The sequence below is a fragment of the Macaca fascicularis genome, chromosome 12 (genome assembly GCF_037993035.2).
Source record: "Macaca fascicularis isolate 582-1 chromosome 12, T2T-MFA8v1.1".
In the NCBI taxonomy this organism is placed as follows: Eukaryota; Metazoa; Chordata; class Mammalia; order Primates; family Cercopithecidae; genus Macaca; species Macaca fascicularis.
The window spans coordinates 67,250,988-67,265,878 of NC_088386.1; the positions used below are offsets into that span (position 1 = coordinate 67,250,988).

The following is a 14,891-nucleotide window of genomic DNA, read 5'->3' on the forward strand; positions in this document are numbered from 1 at the left end:
CCTCCTATACTCCCTGCAACGGTAATCAAAAAGTTTTACAAATGTCATAGCATGAAATGTGCACGTTCAGCTGTTGTTATATAATGTTAAAAGTTGAGGATCTAGGGGAAAGCACTTGCTGTTTATTTTATATACTATGAAAAATGTGTATTTTTCTATAAGAAGGGATTAAGAATATTTTGGGTGTCTGTATCTTTGTCTGTACACTTCAGTTTTTTCTGAATACTGGGGTAAGGAAGTTCCCATAAGTCTTGCCTTGTTTATTTGCATGTGTCACTTTATGTTATGCATAATGTCTAGAAGGCATGCTGTTTTATGGCCTGTTTGCATTTTTCACCCAAATTGCTGGAAACTAATGAACGTTTTAAAGGAGCCATTCCTTTAGCTGCAGTCGTTTCTCTAAACTGACATCTTTTTGGGGGGCTTGGGGGGACTGAAATCATTTTAAACATTACTTTTTGAAGGAAAAAATTATTAGACAAAAGTTAATATTTTAAAATAAATCTTGAGAAACCAGAGATTAAATAACTTAATGAAACATATTTCAGAGTTGAATTTTGGCAGCAATTGTAAATAATATTTATAATCTGGTGATATTAAAAGTGAAAAGTTATAAAGGGGAGAAGGAATGCTCTCCTTTGAAAATTAGTGGCCACATTTGGTGGTGGATGAGATGAAGATGCATCCTTCCATAATCTTGCCTTTTAAAAAAAATTATAAAGCTCAGATGCATTTTGCCAGAAAAATTGCATGAATCTTCAGCATGCATTGTTAACTTTTTGTCTTTTCCCCTTTCTTTCTGCTGTTCATTTTCATTCATATATTTTTGATTTTTGGTTTGCCATTGTTTTTTTCTTTTTTGTTAATTACTTCATGTTAAATTATTTTTGAAACGTCATAAGCTGAGCAACCTCTCCGTGTAGTAACAGCGGATACCTGTCTATTTCACTATTTAGTCCCTCCTCCTATGTCTCCATCCTCCAAATCTGTGAGCACTCCAAGTGAAGCTGGAAGCCAAGACTCTGGAGATGGCGCCGTGGGATCTAGGTACAGTAATTTTCCTTTTAATATTTTAATGATAGAATGCATTCAGTGCCCAAATACTGTTGATACTTTAAAGGTCCTCTAAATAGTTGTGTCAAGTTAGTCCTAACATTTAAAAATCTAAAATGGTATAGAAATTCTCTGTTGGACATTGGGAGAAAAAAACTTTTTTTTGTTAATAATATTTTGACCATCACATTTAATTAGTACTAGTCAACCGGTTTTATGCTAATTATTTTATATTAAAAATAGTGATATTAATGGATTTAGATTTTTCTGTTTAAACAAACTTTTTGTTGGTTATCATGTGAATGTTTTGGGTGTAAATAGTGTAAAACCTCTCTCTTGTGCTTGATTCCCCATTCAGTAATTGAAAATGTAAACAATTCTGTTAAACAGCTCAATTCTGTTCTATTAAGTCATTAGTTCTACTAATTAAGAGAGTGAATAATAATGCATAAAATGTCAAGAGTAAGGAGTAACTGCTAAGGACGACATTAAGAATGTTTACTGTCAAGTATTCCTGAACTTGCATCTTCCTTGTAAAATTACATTTCGTGTTTGTTTTAGGATCCCGCATACATGTTGGGTCTTGCTTTTCAAAAGTTCAGTAAGATTTCAGCTTTCTTTCAAAGATCATATTGGGAAAAGTATCACTACTTATTCCTCTTTGTCACACGCATACACACACAAAATAGTATTTAATAGTATCATACTTTTTGACTTCTGAAATGAAATTAAACATAGGTAGTCAAAATCCACAGCTGATTAAGAATGCTTATTTTGGGCCAGGAAGTTGCATGTCCTCACCAAGAAAATCTCTAACACACCTTTTAATAAGACATAAACTATTAGAAGTTTTATCCTTTTTTTGTCTAGTCCCTCTAGTTGAAGTTGCAAACCAGTAATAAATATCTAAAAGACAGGGCAAGAAAAAAGAAGCAAGTGACTAGATGATCTGTAAACTCAATACTTCAATCAGCTCTTGAATAATCAGGTTATCATTAATGATTAAAAGGCACATAAAGCTTGCCAGCTTGAATTTGAGAAGTGCTTTCCAAATAGAACCAAAATTGCATATCTAAGCTATGCTCTCTTTGGAGGTAAATGACATAACTCTTTCATTTAAGAAAAATCAAAATTTTCTTTTTAGAAATAATGTTATTAGCTTATAATATAGTATCTGTTACAGAATAAGGACAATTTGTCTAATGTAAATTCACTTTTATAGGTTAATTTTTTTTTCGTATTTTGTACTTCTGTATTTTTATACAAATATGTCATTATTCCTTTATTTATGTATTTATTTTTTTGCAGACAGGGTCTCTGTCACCCAGGCTGGAGTGCAGTGGCACAGTCTTGGCGCACTGCAACCTCTGCCTCCTGGGCTCAAATGATCCTCCCACATCAGCCTCCCGAGTAGCTGGGACTACAGGCACATGCCACCATGCCTGGCTAATTTTTGTGTTTTTTGCAGAGACAGGATTTTGCCATGTTGCCCAGGCTGGACTCGAATTCCCAGACTCAAGTGATCCACCCACCTTGGCCTCCCAAAGTGCTGGGGTTATCGGCATGAGCCACTGCACCCAGCCACTGTTCCTTTAGATAATTAATAATCAACTGGCATTTTTAAGTGAAGGGTTTTTTTTCCCCTTCTACAACATTACCATAGTAAAAATATTTCCCAATATAAAAAATTACTATATTTATTAAATGTCTTTATTTGATATTATACATTATTTTATGTAGATACTATATTGTGTACATTATGACTCATTGTTCCTGATTTTGAATAGTAGATTATTTTAATTCGGTGTCGGCAAGGTTGCTTTCAAAAGTACTTTGACACCTACTTAAGTTTTTTAAATTAATGTGAATTAAAACATGTCCCCATGAGTTTTATGGACAAGCCAGAGATTATTAGAGACCTTTTAGAATATTGTAAATTAATAGAGGGAGTAATGCTGGTAAGAAAAATATTTATTTGTCTATAGAACAAATATTAAGTTACCAACTTTATTAAATACTATGGCTTACCACAGAAGATAAAACATTGATGGTCCTTGCTTTCATAGAATTTACATTGTAGTGATTACATCATGAATTTAAAGATACTGTTGGCTTTATTGAAAAGCCATAAGGGTAGTATGCTAACCTATGTTTAGTGTGAAGCGTAGTTTTTTTTAAAATAAATTGTAAAACACAAAAACAAATAGTTAATATTTTTTAAAGTATTTATTCTTGTTAGATAATGAATACAAAATTCGTTTCTTGTGAGTTTAACAGAGAGAAAAATCCTCTTTTTGAGTGAGGTGACCTTACATTTTCTTTTTTTTCTTTGAGATCACATTTCCTTCTTGTTACCCAGGCTGGAGTGCAGTGGCACGATCTTGGCTCACTGCAACCTCCACCTCCCAGGTTCAAGCGATTCTCCTGTCTCAGCCTCCCAAGTAACTGGCATTACAGGCATGCACCACCGTGCCCAACTAATTTTGTATTTTTAGTAAAGATAGGGTTTCGCTCTGTTGGCCAGGCTGGTCTTCAACTCCTGACCTCAGGTGATCCACCCGTCTCAGCCTCTCAAAGTGCTGGGGTTGCAGGCTTGAGCCACCGTACCCAGCCACATCTTTTTAACCTTAATATGTACATTGTCTCCTTTGAGAGCACAGACTCACTTGGAAACATTAATTTTCAAGAGGGCTAAGTATATTCTTTTTTATGTATACACACACACGCACACACGATAATAGAAAATGATGAATTCTACTGAATCATGTCCAGCTTTCATAGAGGCAGTTATAATTGTGATGGTGATATTGGCAGTGAAATAATGCATTTCTAAATATGTGACATTTAAAAAGAGTGCCCAGGTCTGAGAATGAAACCTAAGGAACTCATATTGAGCAAACACAATGTTAATGTAAGAATAAAGACAGTTAGAAGAAATATAATAGGAAAATGCATGAAGAAATGTGAGATATGTGTATGCACCTGTACATGTAGTTTCAGTTGGCCAAGATGGTCTAAGATTAGTACACTCAGGGAGTAGGAATAGATAAGACATTATAAAATATGCTATTTAAACATGTTTGAATCACTCTGAGTGCCAAGAATTTCTGTTGGGACTGGTGGTAATTTATGAATAAATATAAAAGGCCATGAGAAATGATCTCTCTCTAACTTTGCAGATTAGGAAGCTGCATTACATTTGTTATCTCAGAAATTTAGGAACAATTATTCAGTGGGGTAATCCAGGCCTCTTGTTCCTTTTTTCCTTCCTTTTTTTTTTTTTTTTTTTTGAGTTGGAGTCTTGCTCTGTTGTCCAGGCTAGGGTGCAATGGCGTGATCTCGGCTCACTTCAATCTCTGCCTTCTGGGTTCAAGCGATTCTCCTGCCTCAGTCTCCCCAGTAGCTGGAATTACAGGTGTGTGTCACCATACCACACCAGCTACTTTCTGATTTTTAGTAGAGATCAGGTTTCACCATGTTGGCCAGGCTGGTCTCGAACTCCTGACCTCAAGTGATCTGCCCACCTCGGCCTCCCAAAGTGCCAGGATTACCAGTGTGAGCCACCGCGCCTGGCCCATTTTTCCGTTTTTGATCAATTTACTTCTCAAGCTTTGTACTTGCAATTGTACTCTATATGCCTGAAGATGCCCCTAATAAATGTAATCATGTACATGTATGTCCAGTGCGTTTTCAGTACTGGCTGTATTTTGAGGTACAGTCTTACTTGATTTTAGACTAAAATGACATCCTCAACAAGGAATTTTATGTCATTGGTAACAGAGCTCTTACTTACATAATGTAAAGGCTGTTGACAGAACATTCCTTGGAGACCATCTCATAGAACTTTCGATTTAACAAAGCCTAAGCTTGTTGCTATTCATTGCTTAGTACAAAGTAGATCTTCACTGTGGCTGCTTCTTACATTGCATACACATAACCTTGTTTAAATTCCAAGATCTTTCTTTATATTTTTTAAAATGAAGGATTTCTCTAGATTCGTTATTATTTTTCTTGATAAATTATACAGGCAGGTAGAGAAACCATTTGTTGTATTAAAACATTGCAGCAACTAAAACTAGTTGTACATTATGTCGTCTTACGTAAGTGAAAAATATATTTGACAAAAATGGTAATACTAAATGTATTGTGCTTAACTTTTTTTAGTGGGGACTGTGAACATTATACAGTATCGTACATAATTACCTTATATATTGCTAACCTATATAAATGTCAGTATGATAAAGTACCTTTTGTTCTATTAGTAACTAAGTTTGGCTTAAGTGGAAAAGATGCTCTGTAAGTTACTTAGCCAGCAGGCGATGCTAAAACTTATCACTGAATATTTAGGATTGATATTTGAACATAAAATATTTTTCCAGGGAAAAATCTATTTTTTCCTAGAGACAGAAATCTTTAGTTGTTTTCTTTAAGCAGATGATATGTAAGCCCAAGGCAGTGCTTAACCCATTGATTATAGAAGGGTCACATTTTGGAAACTTTAGCTATTTTGTATCCCAGTGGGATAGTCTTTGGTTTTATTACCAAAAGGCTTATGTGTTGACTCATTTCCTTTACCAGTATGACAATTTCCTGCACACATTTAATGCTTTGGGGAAGATTAAAATGTTAAAGAGGTCTAAATGTGTTTGTTTTCATTGGGAATCTTAAAATTTCAACCATTTTATAGCCTAGCTTGTTATCCATAAATAATTACTTGGGTTGTGTGACTTTAGTTGTTCTAAAGCAGATCTATTATTATACAATATTAGTTTCCCATAATCTGCACATAATGTCTTTTAACTATTCTGGGTTGTATGCTTGTATCTTTAACAATAGGAAGCCTATTGCATGCACTAGATGGCTGAGTGACCTGGTGGATTTTTTGTTTTGTTTTTTGATTTTTTTTTCCAATACTAACCAGAACATGTGTTTTTAAATTGTGAATAGTACTTTAGCTTTAGCTATTCATAGAATGTATTTGCTTGACTAACTTATGGCCTTTTTTGCTAATGCTTCATGGTTGTCCTACAACCATTTAGGACGCTGCATTGGGATACAGATCCATCAGTTCTTCAGCTTCACTCAGATTCCGATTTGGGGTATTGAATAGATTTTTTACCTTACCTGTTTTATAATGAATTTGATTATTTGTGAAACTGTCCTAATTTTATTTTGCTTAAGTTTATAATATTGTATCATGTAGTAAGGACAAGAGTTACATTTTACTGTGACACCTCATTTATCCAGTATCTTTAGTGAAAGGATATTCTATGTGATGTTCTAGGTACCCTAAGTCCATTTAAGTGTCCAAACTTTTAAAATTATTTCTATATTTTTAATACAAGTTTTCCAGGATGTATTGAAAAACTTCTCAGACTTTTTCTAATATTCTACATGTAATTGAACCTTTTCAGGGTTACTTGATATGAATGTTAATTTATTTTTCTGTATTAAAATTCACTGATGATTTCTAAGGTTTTGAGAGTAACGGAGATACTGGTCCTTACACTGTTCATTCATTCATTACTATTTATTCATGAATCTAGAATAAAACTATTCATGAATCTAGAATAAATGAGTGAATGAATGGATGAATAGATTATTCATAGAATGTATGGATGAATATTCTTAATATAATTGTCATTGAGCCCCATGTTAAATAAATAGATTTCTTTTCTTTCTTCCTTTTATATTTGGTTTTTTTTTTTTTGCATATTTTCTTAGCGAAACATTAGAAAACTGATGCTTTATAGTTTCTGTGTTTATGTCTTTGTTTTTTAGAGTTTTAAAACTTGTTCTTTTAGAAGTTAATGCTGTAAGCTGTATGTATGGTTTTTTAAAATTTTGTTGACATAGAGATAAGATTATTCATCCATTCATTCATTCAATTATTTATTCTAGATTCTAATGCAAATTATAAATGTTTGCTGCTGCCATTTTGCCTGACTCAGATAGCCCTTTTCCCCTGATAATTTACAGCTTCTAAAACATATGAATATACCTTTTGAAATTGTGTCTAAAGTAAGGTAAATAAGCCTTGATTTGAGGCATATAAGAAAAATATGAGTTTCTTGTACATGAACTAGAAGCCGTCTGTATTGGCCACACTGAGGCTTCCCCCCTGCCTCCCATTGCTTCCTTATTTTCAGTAAAAGTAGCTTTTGGATAAGTGAGGTATTACTTCCCTACCCACCTCCTCCTATAAAATCTTGGAATATTTTGTTTGTTTAATATTATGGTTTTTGTCTGTTAGACTCTGTATGCATTCAAGTTGGTAATTTGTTCCTAATATTGTAGGCTTGACAATATTTTTCCAGCTATGTGAGTGATTTACTTTTTATATAATTTGCATCTTAAAAATCAGAATATAAAGTGTCTTCAAATTTTATTCTTAGACTTCTAAATTACTTCAGGTTACTTAAATTGTCCACTTAATTCTTTGACTATACTTTTTTTCCCTTTCTTTTTAATTTCTAAACTAGAAAAGACATTAAAAAATTGTTACGGCCCACATTTTGGAACATTGATTTTTTAAATGTACTAATTTTATTATACTTTATACTTTATAATACTTTATTATGCTTTATTAGATTGTATAGGGCTTGGATTTAGTTACTAAACAGAATGAAAAGAATATTTACATAAGAAAAAAGTTAGATTACCAGTGATAGCCTGCCTTATATTCTGAAAGTTGCAGCAGTGTCTTTATTGTGTATCCTTTTAAGGCAGCTTCATCACTGAGAACCTTTTTGGGAGTTTGGAAGCGTACTTTATTTGGTTTCAAATTTAAACATCTAATAAAACCAATAAAAGATCTTCCAGATAGCTAATAAAATATATTTTTCTTTTGGTTCATTTTCCTCAGCCACAGCTCTCTTTCATTGTCAAAAAAGAATGTGTTCCCTGTATTTAACTTAAACAGAAGTGACTTTAGTAGATTTATGATATTCAAAAGATCTGTTGCTTTAGTCTAAGTAGAATATCTGGACCTTAGTTTGTCCATATATGAATCAAGGACAGTATTGATCATGCAGAGATTAGAGATTTAAAAGTTTTAAATATTTCATTTTAAAGTCCAAATTGATAGTGTAATTCTCAATTCTGCCAAATATAAGTAGAAAAACAGCTTTCAGTAGAAACCTGTTTTTCAGTCGTAAAGCTGAATTCTCCTAGTGGCGAGATCAACTAAATGTGGTCTGAGTGATATCCATGTCTGATTCTGTAAAAAAACCCAGAAAGTACCATATCCCAGCTGAAACCAGTTCTTATAACAACCTTATTCAGTGGTCCACTCTGAAGTTCCTATTCTCTTACTGCATTATTGCCCACACATTTGTTCTAAATAATGAAATTACTTGCCCTTTTAAAATGAAAAATAAAAACACTGAATGATTCAGAAATATCTTCTGCTTTTGCTACCTTCTCATTCTTTTGCTAAAATAAAGCCAATTGTTAATCTAAAATTTCTTGAATAAAATGGATTGAAATTACAATGTTGGGTGCAAATGACTGTTTAATTCTTAATTTTTGAAAATAACATGGTTTGATGTAGTTAAAATGTATTGTTTGTATTTACTTAATTTAGACGAGGACCTATTAAACTTGGAATGGCTAAAATCACTCAAGTCGACTTTCCTCCTCGAGAAATTGTCACATATACAAAGGAAACTCAGACTCCAGTTATGGCTCAACCCAAAGAAGGTGAGTATCTATCCTTAGTATAATTGTCATTGAGCACCTATGTTAAATACATAGATTCTTTTTTTCTTCGTTTGATTTTTGTTTTATTTGTTTTTTGCTTTTGTATTTTGGCATATTTTCTTAGGGAAACATGAGAAAACTAATGCTTTACAGTTTCTGTATTTATGTCTTCATTTTTTGGAGTTTTAAAACTTACTAGAAGTTAATGTTGTAAGCTGTATGTATGGTTTCTTAATTTTGTTGACATAAATTTAAGTCTTTCAGCCCTTATTTTGTCATTAATATATACTGCCTTTAGAAGCCAAAAAGCTTAAGAATGTTCTATTTCTGTCATTGAGCATAATTCTTCCCCAAAAGAGAGTGGGTCCCATAGTAAACAAAGTCATGTAAATTATTTCTGAATAGCACACTGTACCCTGATGTTATTCATACTAATGAACAAATCTAGACTTAATTCTTAAACTTTCTCTTTTATGGTATAGTGGCTCTATTGTGTTGATTAGTTAGTAGCCTGTAATTTGTGTATAATATGGGGAAGTATGCACAGACCTATTGAATGTGGAGACCCTTTGGTTCTTAAACCAGAAAGCATTGCAAATAGCTAATGATTCCAGCATAAAGTACTATGATCTCATTTCCCAGTAAGGCTAATGAATTTATATCATACAAAAAAAAAAAAAAAAAGATTTATGTGAGATCCCTAATACACTTCACAGTATCTTATCTGAAGCTTTTGGGGCCACATATGTATTAGAATTCCGAATTTTTCAGATTATATAAAAGTAATAAAACATGTATATCATATGTTAACACTCCAGTAGTATTTTGGGCATTAATATTTTGGCAGCAAAGCGTGTGAACATACTGAGTGAGAGAAGTAATGATTATAAATAGCTTTACCTCTGGTCATGTCAGAGTTTACCATCAAATGAGTTATGGATTTTAGAGCTGTTAACAATTTTGGAATAGAAGTTTTATCAAATGTTTGAATTAATGTATTTTTAAATTTTTAATTAAATTACCATGTTTCTCCATTAAGGAAAAACAAAAGTTATATTCATTGCAGAAAGTCAGAAAATACAGGTAAGCAGAAGCGAGGAGAAATCCTTGAAATCCCTGTCTAGTGCCAAAGAAAATCTTTAAAATTTCATATTTGCATATACCTAAAAAAAAATTAGGATTGTGGCCGGGCGCGGTGGCTCACACCTCTACTAGCACTTTGGGAGGCCAAGGCAGGTGGATTGCTTGAGATCAGGAGTTCAAGACCAGCCTGACCAACATGGTGAAACCTTGTCTCTACTAAAAATACAAAAATTAGCCGGGCGTGGTGGTGGGCGCCTGTAATCCCAACTACTCGGGAGGCTGAGGCAGGAGAATTGCTTGAACCCAGGAGGCAGAGGTTACAGTGAGCCAAGATTGTGCCACTGCACTCCAGCCTGGGCGACAGAGCGAGACTCCATTTCAAAAAAAATTAGGATTGTAGCTATTTACAACCTTTTGACTTAATAATAGATCATCACAGACACTTTTAACTATTCTCCTTTTGCTGTCCTCTGAGGATGGAAATGAAATAAATACATTAAACTTTTCCTTTCACTCTTCTCAAAAGGGGATGACAACATTATGATACATATAATTACACTTTCAAAATTTTGAGGAAATTTTGTTTAAGTTGTTTGTTTGTTTGTATGTTTGAGACGGAGTCTTGCTCTGACACCCAGGCTGGAGGGCAGTGGCGCCATCTTGGCTCAGTTCTCCCACCTCAGCTTCCTGAGTAGCTGGGATTACAGGTGCCTGCCACCATGCCCGGTTAACTTTTTGTATTTTTAGTAGAGATGGGGTTTCACCATGTTGGCCAGGCTGGTCTCGAACTCTTGACCTCAGGGAATCCACCCACCTTGGCCTCCCAAAGTGCTGAGATTACAGGCATGAGCTACCGCGCCCGGCCATGTCCAAGTACTTTTTACTTGGCCATGTAAATTTTCTGTGTATTCATTGTTTTTCATTCCTGCTGCTCCATTGGTTGGTAAGATAGCTTTTGTAGATGCAAGGTCCTCATCCTAACAGAAGAAAAACACTGATGATAAACTTGCTTGAGACATAAGCAACTTTTTTTAAAAAGGAAAGAAAGAAAGTGTGGAGCTGTCAGTATGAGAATACTAATACTGCAGGATTCTGTAATTTCTAGAAAATATTATTTTGTTAACTAGTATATTAATTTGGTGAGTATTATGTCTGCCATTTAGGAGCTACATTAGTAGATATGTTAACTCAGAAAGTGAGCAGAATAGCCAAAACGAAGGCACCGTAACTCATTTAAAAAAATAAATTTAGGCCTTTTTGTTCATCTGATAATTTGGAGATTGTATTTTTAGTTACACTATTATACTTATGGTACAGTGCATTTTGGATTGTTTCAAATATAAAGTATTCTGAAACTATTTTGAGTAATGCCTATTATATATATAGTTATACTCAGTTTAAGTGAAGCCTTTTTTTTCTTTTTTTTTTTTTTTTTGACAGAGTCTCACTTTGTCACACAGGCTGGAGTGCAGTGGTGCCATCTCAGCTCACTGCAACCTCCATGTCCTGGGTTCAAGTGATTCTCCCTCCTCAGCCTCCTGAGTAGCAGTGACTACAGGCGTGCGCCACCACTCCCAGCTAATTTTTGTATTTTTGGTAGAGATGGGGGGTCTCACCATGTTGGCCAGCCTGGTCTCAAACTCCTAGCCTTAAGTGATCCACCCACCTTGGCCTCCCAAAGTGCTGGGATTACAGGCATTAGCCACTGCATCCAGCCAAGACTTTCATTTAAAAAAATTTTTTTTTCTAATTACTATAGTGGTATATCATAGAGAATTTAAAAGTACAGAAAGGATATAGAGAGGAAATGTCTTTGATACTGCTGTGTACCACCCATTGTTAATATTTTGGTTCCAATGAATGTGTCTCCAAATTTCTTATTTAACTTGGTGACTCAAAATTATAACACCAAGAAGTGCCTACCACATATCAGGCATAGTATGAGACACTTTACATCATCAGTAATGCTGTCACCAAAGCCCTGAAAGTTAGGTATTGGTTTTGTTTACACACCAAGAAGCTGAAACTGAAAGAGTTAGTTTATCGAGCATCACATAGCTAGTAGGCTGTGATTGTAAACCAAATATGACTGATTCTAAGGTGTACTTTCTCTCGCCACTGAAGTAGCAACTCCTATTTTTCTATAGTAACCTGTAGTAAGTTGTTTAGTTTATATTATCTAGCACTGATTCTACATGTTTATAGATTATTTGCTCTATATAGAGGCACTAGCTTATCCTTTCTTTGGATTTGTCATCCTTTTAGTTACAGGTTGAGGTATATAAGTGAAGGGGAGGAAAAAAATGCGTCCTGATACGATGGAGGTATCCTTACCCTTTGGAAATATTTATAAAAATGAGATATTTGGGCAGTATCCTTTGGGGAAAAAATGAGATAATTTCTTTTCTCTATCATTATAGTTATTTTCATGTCAGGACCTCTTACATTAAGTTTCTTTTCCCAAATTTTATAAGTTTTAGAAAGAAGGAAAGAGAAAAACCTTGAAATTAAGGTTTTATAATGGAAACACTGTGTGCTTAACTGTTCTTTTGCTTACCCATCACTTTAATACAGTGGTTCTCAAACTTTGCCTGGTTGGTTCCCATTTAAGAATGATGTAATGAATTCCAAAACTCACCGTAAAACAAAATTGGTGAAATCACAATTGGCGTGTAACAGACAGCAAACTGAACTTCGGTAGGCAGTAAAATCCGTGCAGAAGTAATGTAACTTACCAAATTGAAGGTAAAAATTGGTCATAGACTTAACTCTTACCTTTCTTTTGTATTCTTTTTTTTGTTTTTTTTTTTTTGTTTTTTTTTTTTGAGACGGAGTCTCGCTCTGCCGCCCAGGTTGGAGTACAGTGGCCGGATCTCAGCTCACTGCAAGCTCCGCCTCCCAGGTTTACGCCATTCTCCTGCCTCAGTCTCCCGAGTAGCTGGGACTACAGGCGCCCGCCACCTCGCCCGGCTAGTTTTTTTGTATTTTAGTAGAGACGAGGTTTCACCGTGTTAACCAGGATGGTCTCGATCTCCTGACCTCGTGATCCGCCCGTCTCGGCCTCCCAAGTGCTGGGATTACAGGCTTGAGCCACCGCGCCCGGCCTTGTATTCTTTTTTTAAATAAAAATGGCCAAGCCTATTCCTTTAAAAAAGCAGTTTTTATTCTGCCTTGTTTTTCTTTTTCCACCTTCTGGCCACCTTCTTGCTTTCAAGTTTACTCTGTAAGTTGGTAGTACTGTCTCTGAACTGCGGTGCTTTGCTGTCTTAAAGCACCTACTGTGAATGAAATTGACTAGTACCACGTGACTTCAGTCAATTTTCTTCTCAGCAGGTGAAAGCTTCTCTTGGCAAGAACGTGGTACCCACAGATATGCTCCTGAAAAAGTTACTTTCTTTACCTTTTAAAAGTTTTACCTCTTTTGAAAAATGGCATAATTTTTTCTTACTCACTTCTTCTGTATGGATTTTTTTTTAATTTTGCTATTTTTTGAAAGATTATTAAAGGAAAAATCCTGAAGGTTACCTAATCTCATCAGCTTGTTTATCTCTGAGGAAACTGAGGTTTAAGGGGATTAATTGGTGAGCCTGAGTCCACCGTCTGAGAGAATATCAGGCATACATCCAGAAACTGGTACTTGATTTCTAGTGAAGTGCCATTTCTCTTATTCCATTTCACTTTCTTATCTGTGAAGGAGTTTATAATTACTGTTGGTATTGGCTTAGTAGCCAGATATGTTTTCTTCAATACCTGTCGATTAGCTTCATAGTATGTAGAAAATTATTATATGTGAATATCTTGTAATCACTTATTGCATGATCTTAACATTTGGAATTCACTCCCAGAAGACCAAATTTGTATGCCTTCTGGTTAATACATAGTCCTTATCTAAAATGGATTTTTCTGTAATCCCAGCACTTTGGGAGGTTGAGGTGGGGCAGATCACCAGAGGTCAGAAGTTTGAGACCAGCTTGGCTAACATGGTGAAACCCCATCTCTACTGAAAATACAAAAATTAGCCAAGTGTGGTGGCACACACCTGTAATCCCAGCTACTTGGGAGGCTAAGGCAGGAGAATCGCTTGAACCCGAGAGGCAGAGATTGCATTGAGCCAAGATTGTGCCATTGCACTCAAGCCTGGGTGATAGAGTGAGACTCTATCTCAAATAAATAATTAATTAAAATGCATTTTTAAAAGATTCTGGAATGAATAACACATTTAATAAATTAGTTTTAACCCTCAGAGGACCTATGAGAATATAAATATAATTGAAAATTGAAGCATTTGTTCTTAATCTTGAAAGACTTTAACCAGCATATCTGAAACCCTGGCCTCAGAAAAATGTAATATTTGATGAGATCACAGATAACATGACCTATGTAAGAATGCTAATACTGCCAAAATGAAACCCAAATTTTATATAAAAAGGACTGTGATTGGTCAAGGTGGTGTGCGCCTGTAGTTCCAGGCACTCAGGAGGCTGAGACAGGAGGATCACTAGAGCCCAGGAGTTTGAGGCCAGCCAAGGCACATAGCAAGACCCGATCTCTTAAAAAAAAAAAAAAAAAAGGCTACGGAGAGACAAATTTTGTGTTAAAGGAAGTGGTAAATTAAACTATTAGTCGTTTCTTATTTCCCCCCCAAGCTAGCGTTATGTCTATATTGAAATCATTTCTGATTAAAAAGTCAGCTGTGTATTTTTCCCTTGTTGAAAAGCCAAAGAAAGCCAAGTGACCTTGCATCTTATTCTAGATGGTGTAAAAAAAGAAAAGGAATGGATTCCATTGATACATTCATGAAGCTTTGTCCCAATGAAGATTTTCTTTAATATACATTTGATTTTAAAGAGTAAGGTATAAGAAGATGAAATGATGGACAAATGGATTGAAATAGAGTGATTCAAAATGAAATTCACCCAGAAAAGAAGGGATTTTTTGAAAATATTAAAGGAAAATCATTCCTATGTAATCTGTATTTTTAAACTAATGATTAAAGCATTTTCCTCTAATATTTTCATAGATGTTTGTGAAGTTATTCATAAGTTGAATTTTTA

The 14,891-nt window shown here is 34.6% G+C and overlaps 1 protein-coding gene across 19 annotated transcripts in view; it reads left to right on the top strand.

Annotated features, from left to right (window-relative positions):
* The window catches only part of DYNC1I2 (dynein cytoplasmic 1 intermediate chain 2), a 60,221-nt gene that overhangs the window by 18,600 nt on the left and 26,730 nt on the right, over nucleotides 1-14,891 (top strand). For 4 of the 19 annotated variants that reach the window (XM_045367252.2, XM_074009455.1, XM_045367251.2 and 1 more), the window contains exons 4-7: nucleotides 213-230; nucleotides 957-1,047; nucleotides 6,093-6,152; nucleotides 8,639-8,754. In XM_045367252.2, the coding sequence (XP_045223187.1) occupies nucleotides 213-230; nucleotides 957-1,047; nucleotides 6,093-6,152; nucleotides 8,639-8,754 (285 nt within the window). Of the gene's footprint in view, nucleotides 1-212; nucleotides 231-902; nucleotides 1,048-6,092; nucleotides 6,153-8,638; nucleotides 8,755-14,891 lie in introns of all 19 variants that reach the window. The other 15 variants (XM_015432356.3, XM_045367254.2, XM_005573463.4 and 12 more) reach the window with 5 other exon arrangements.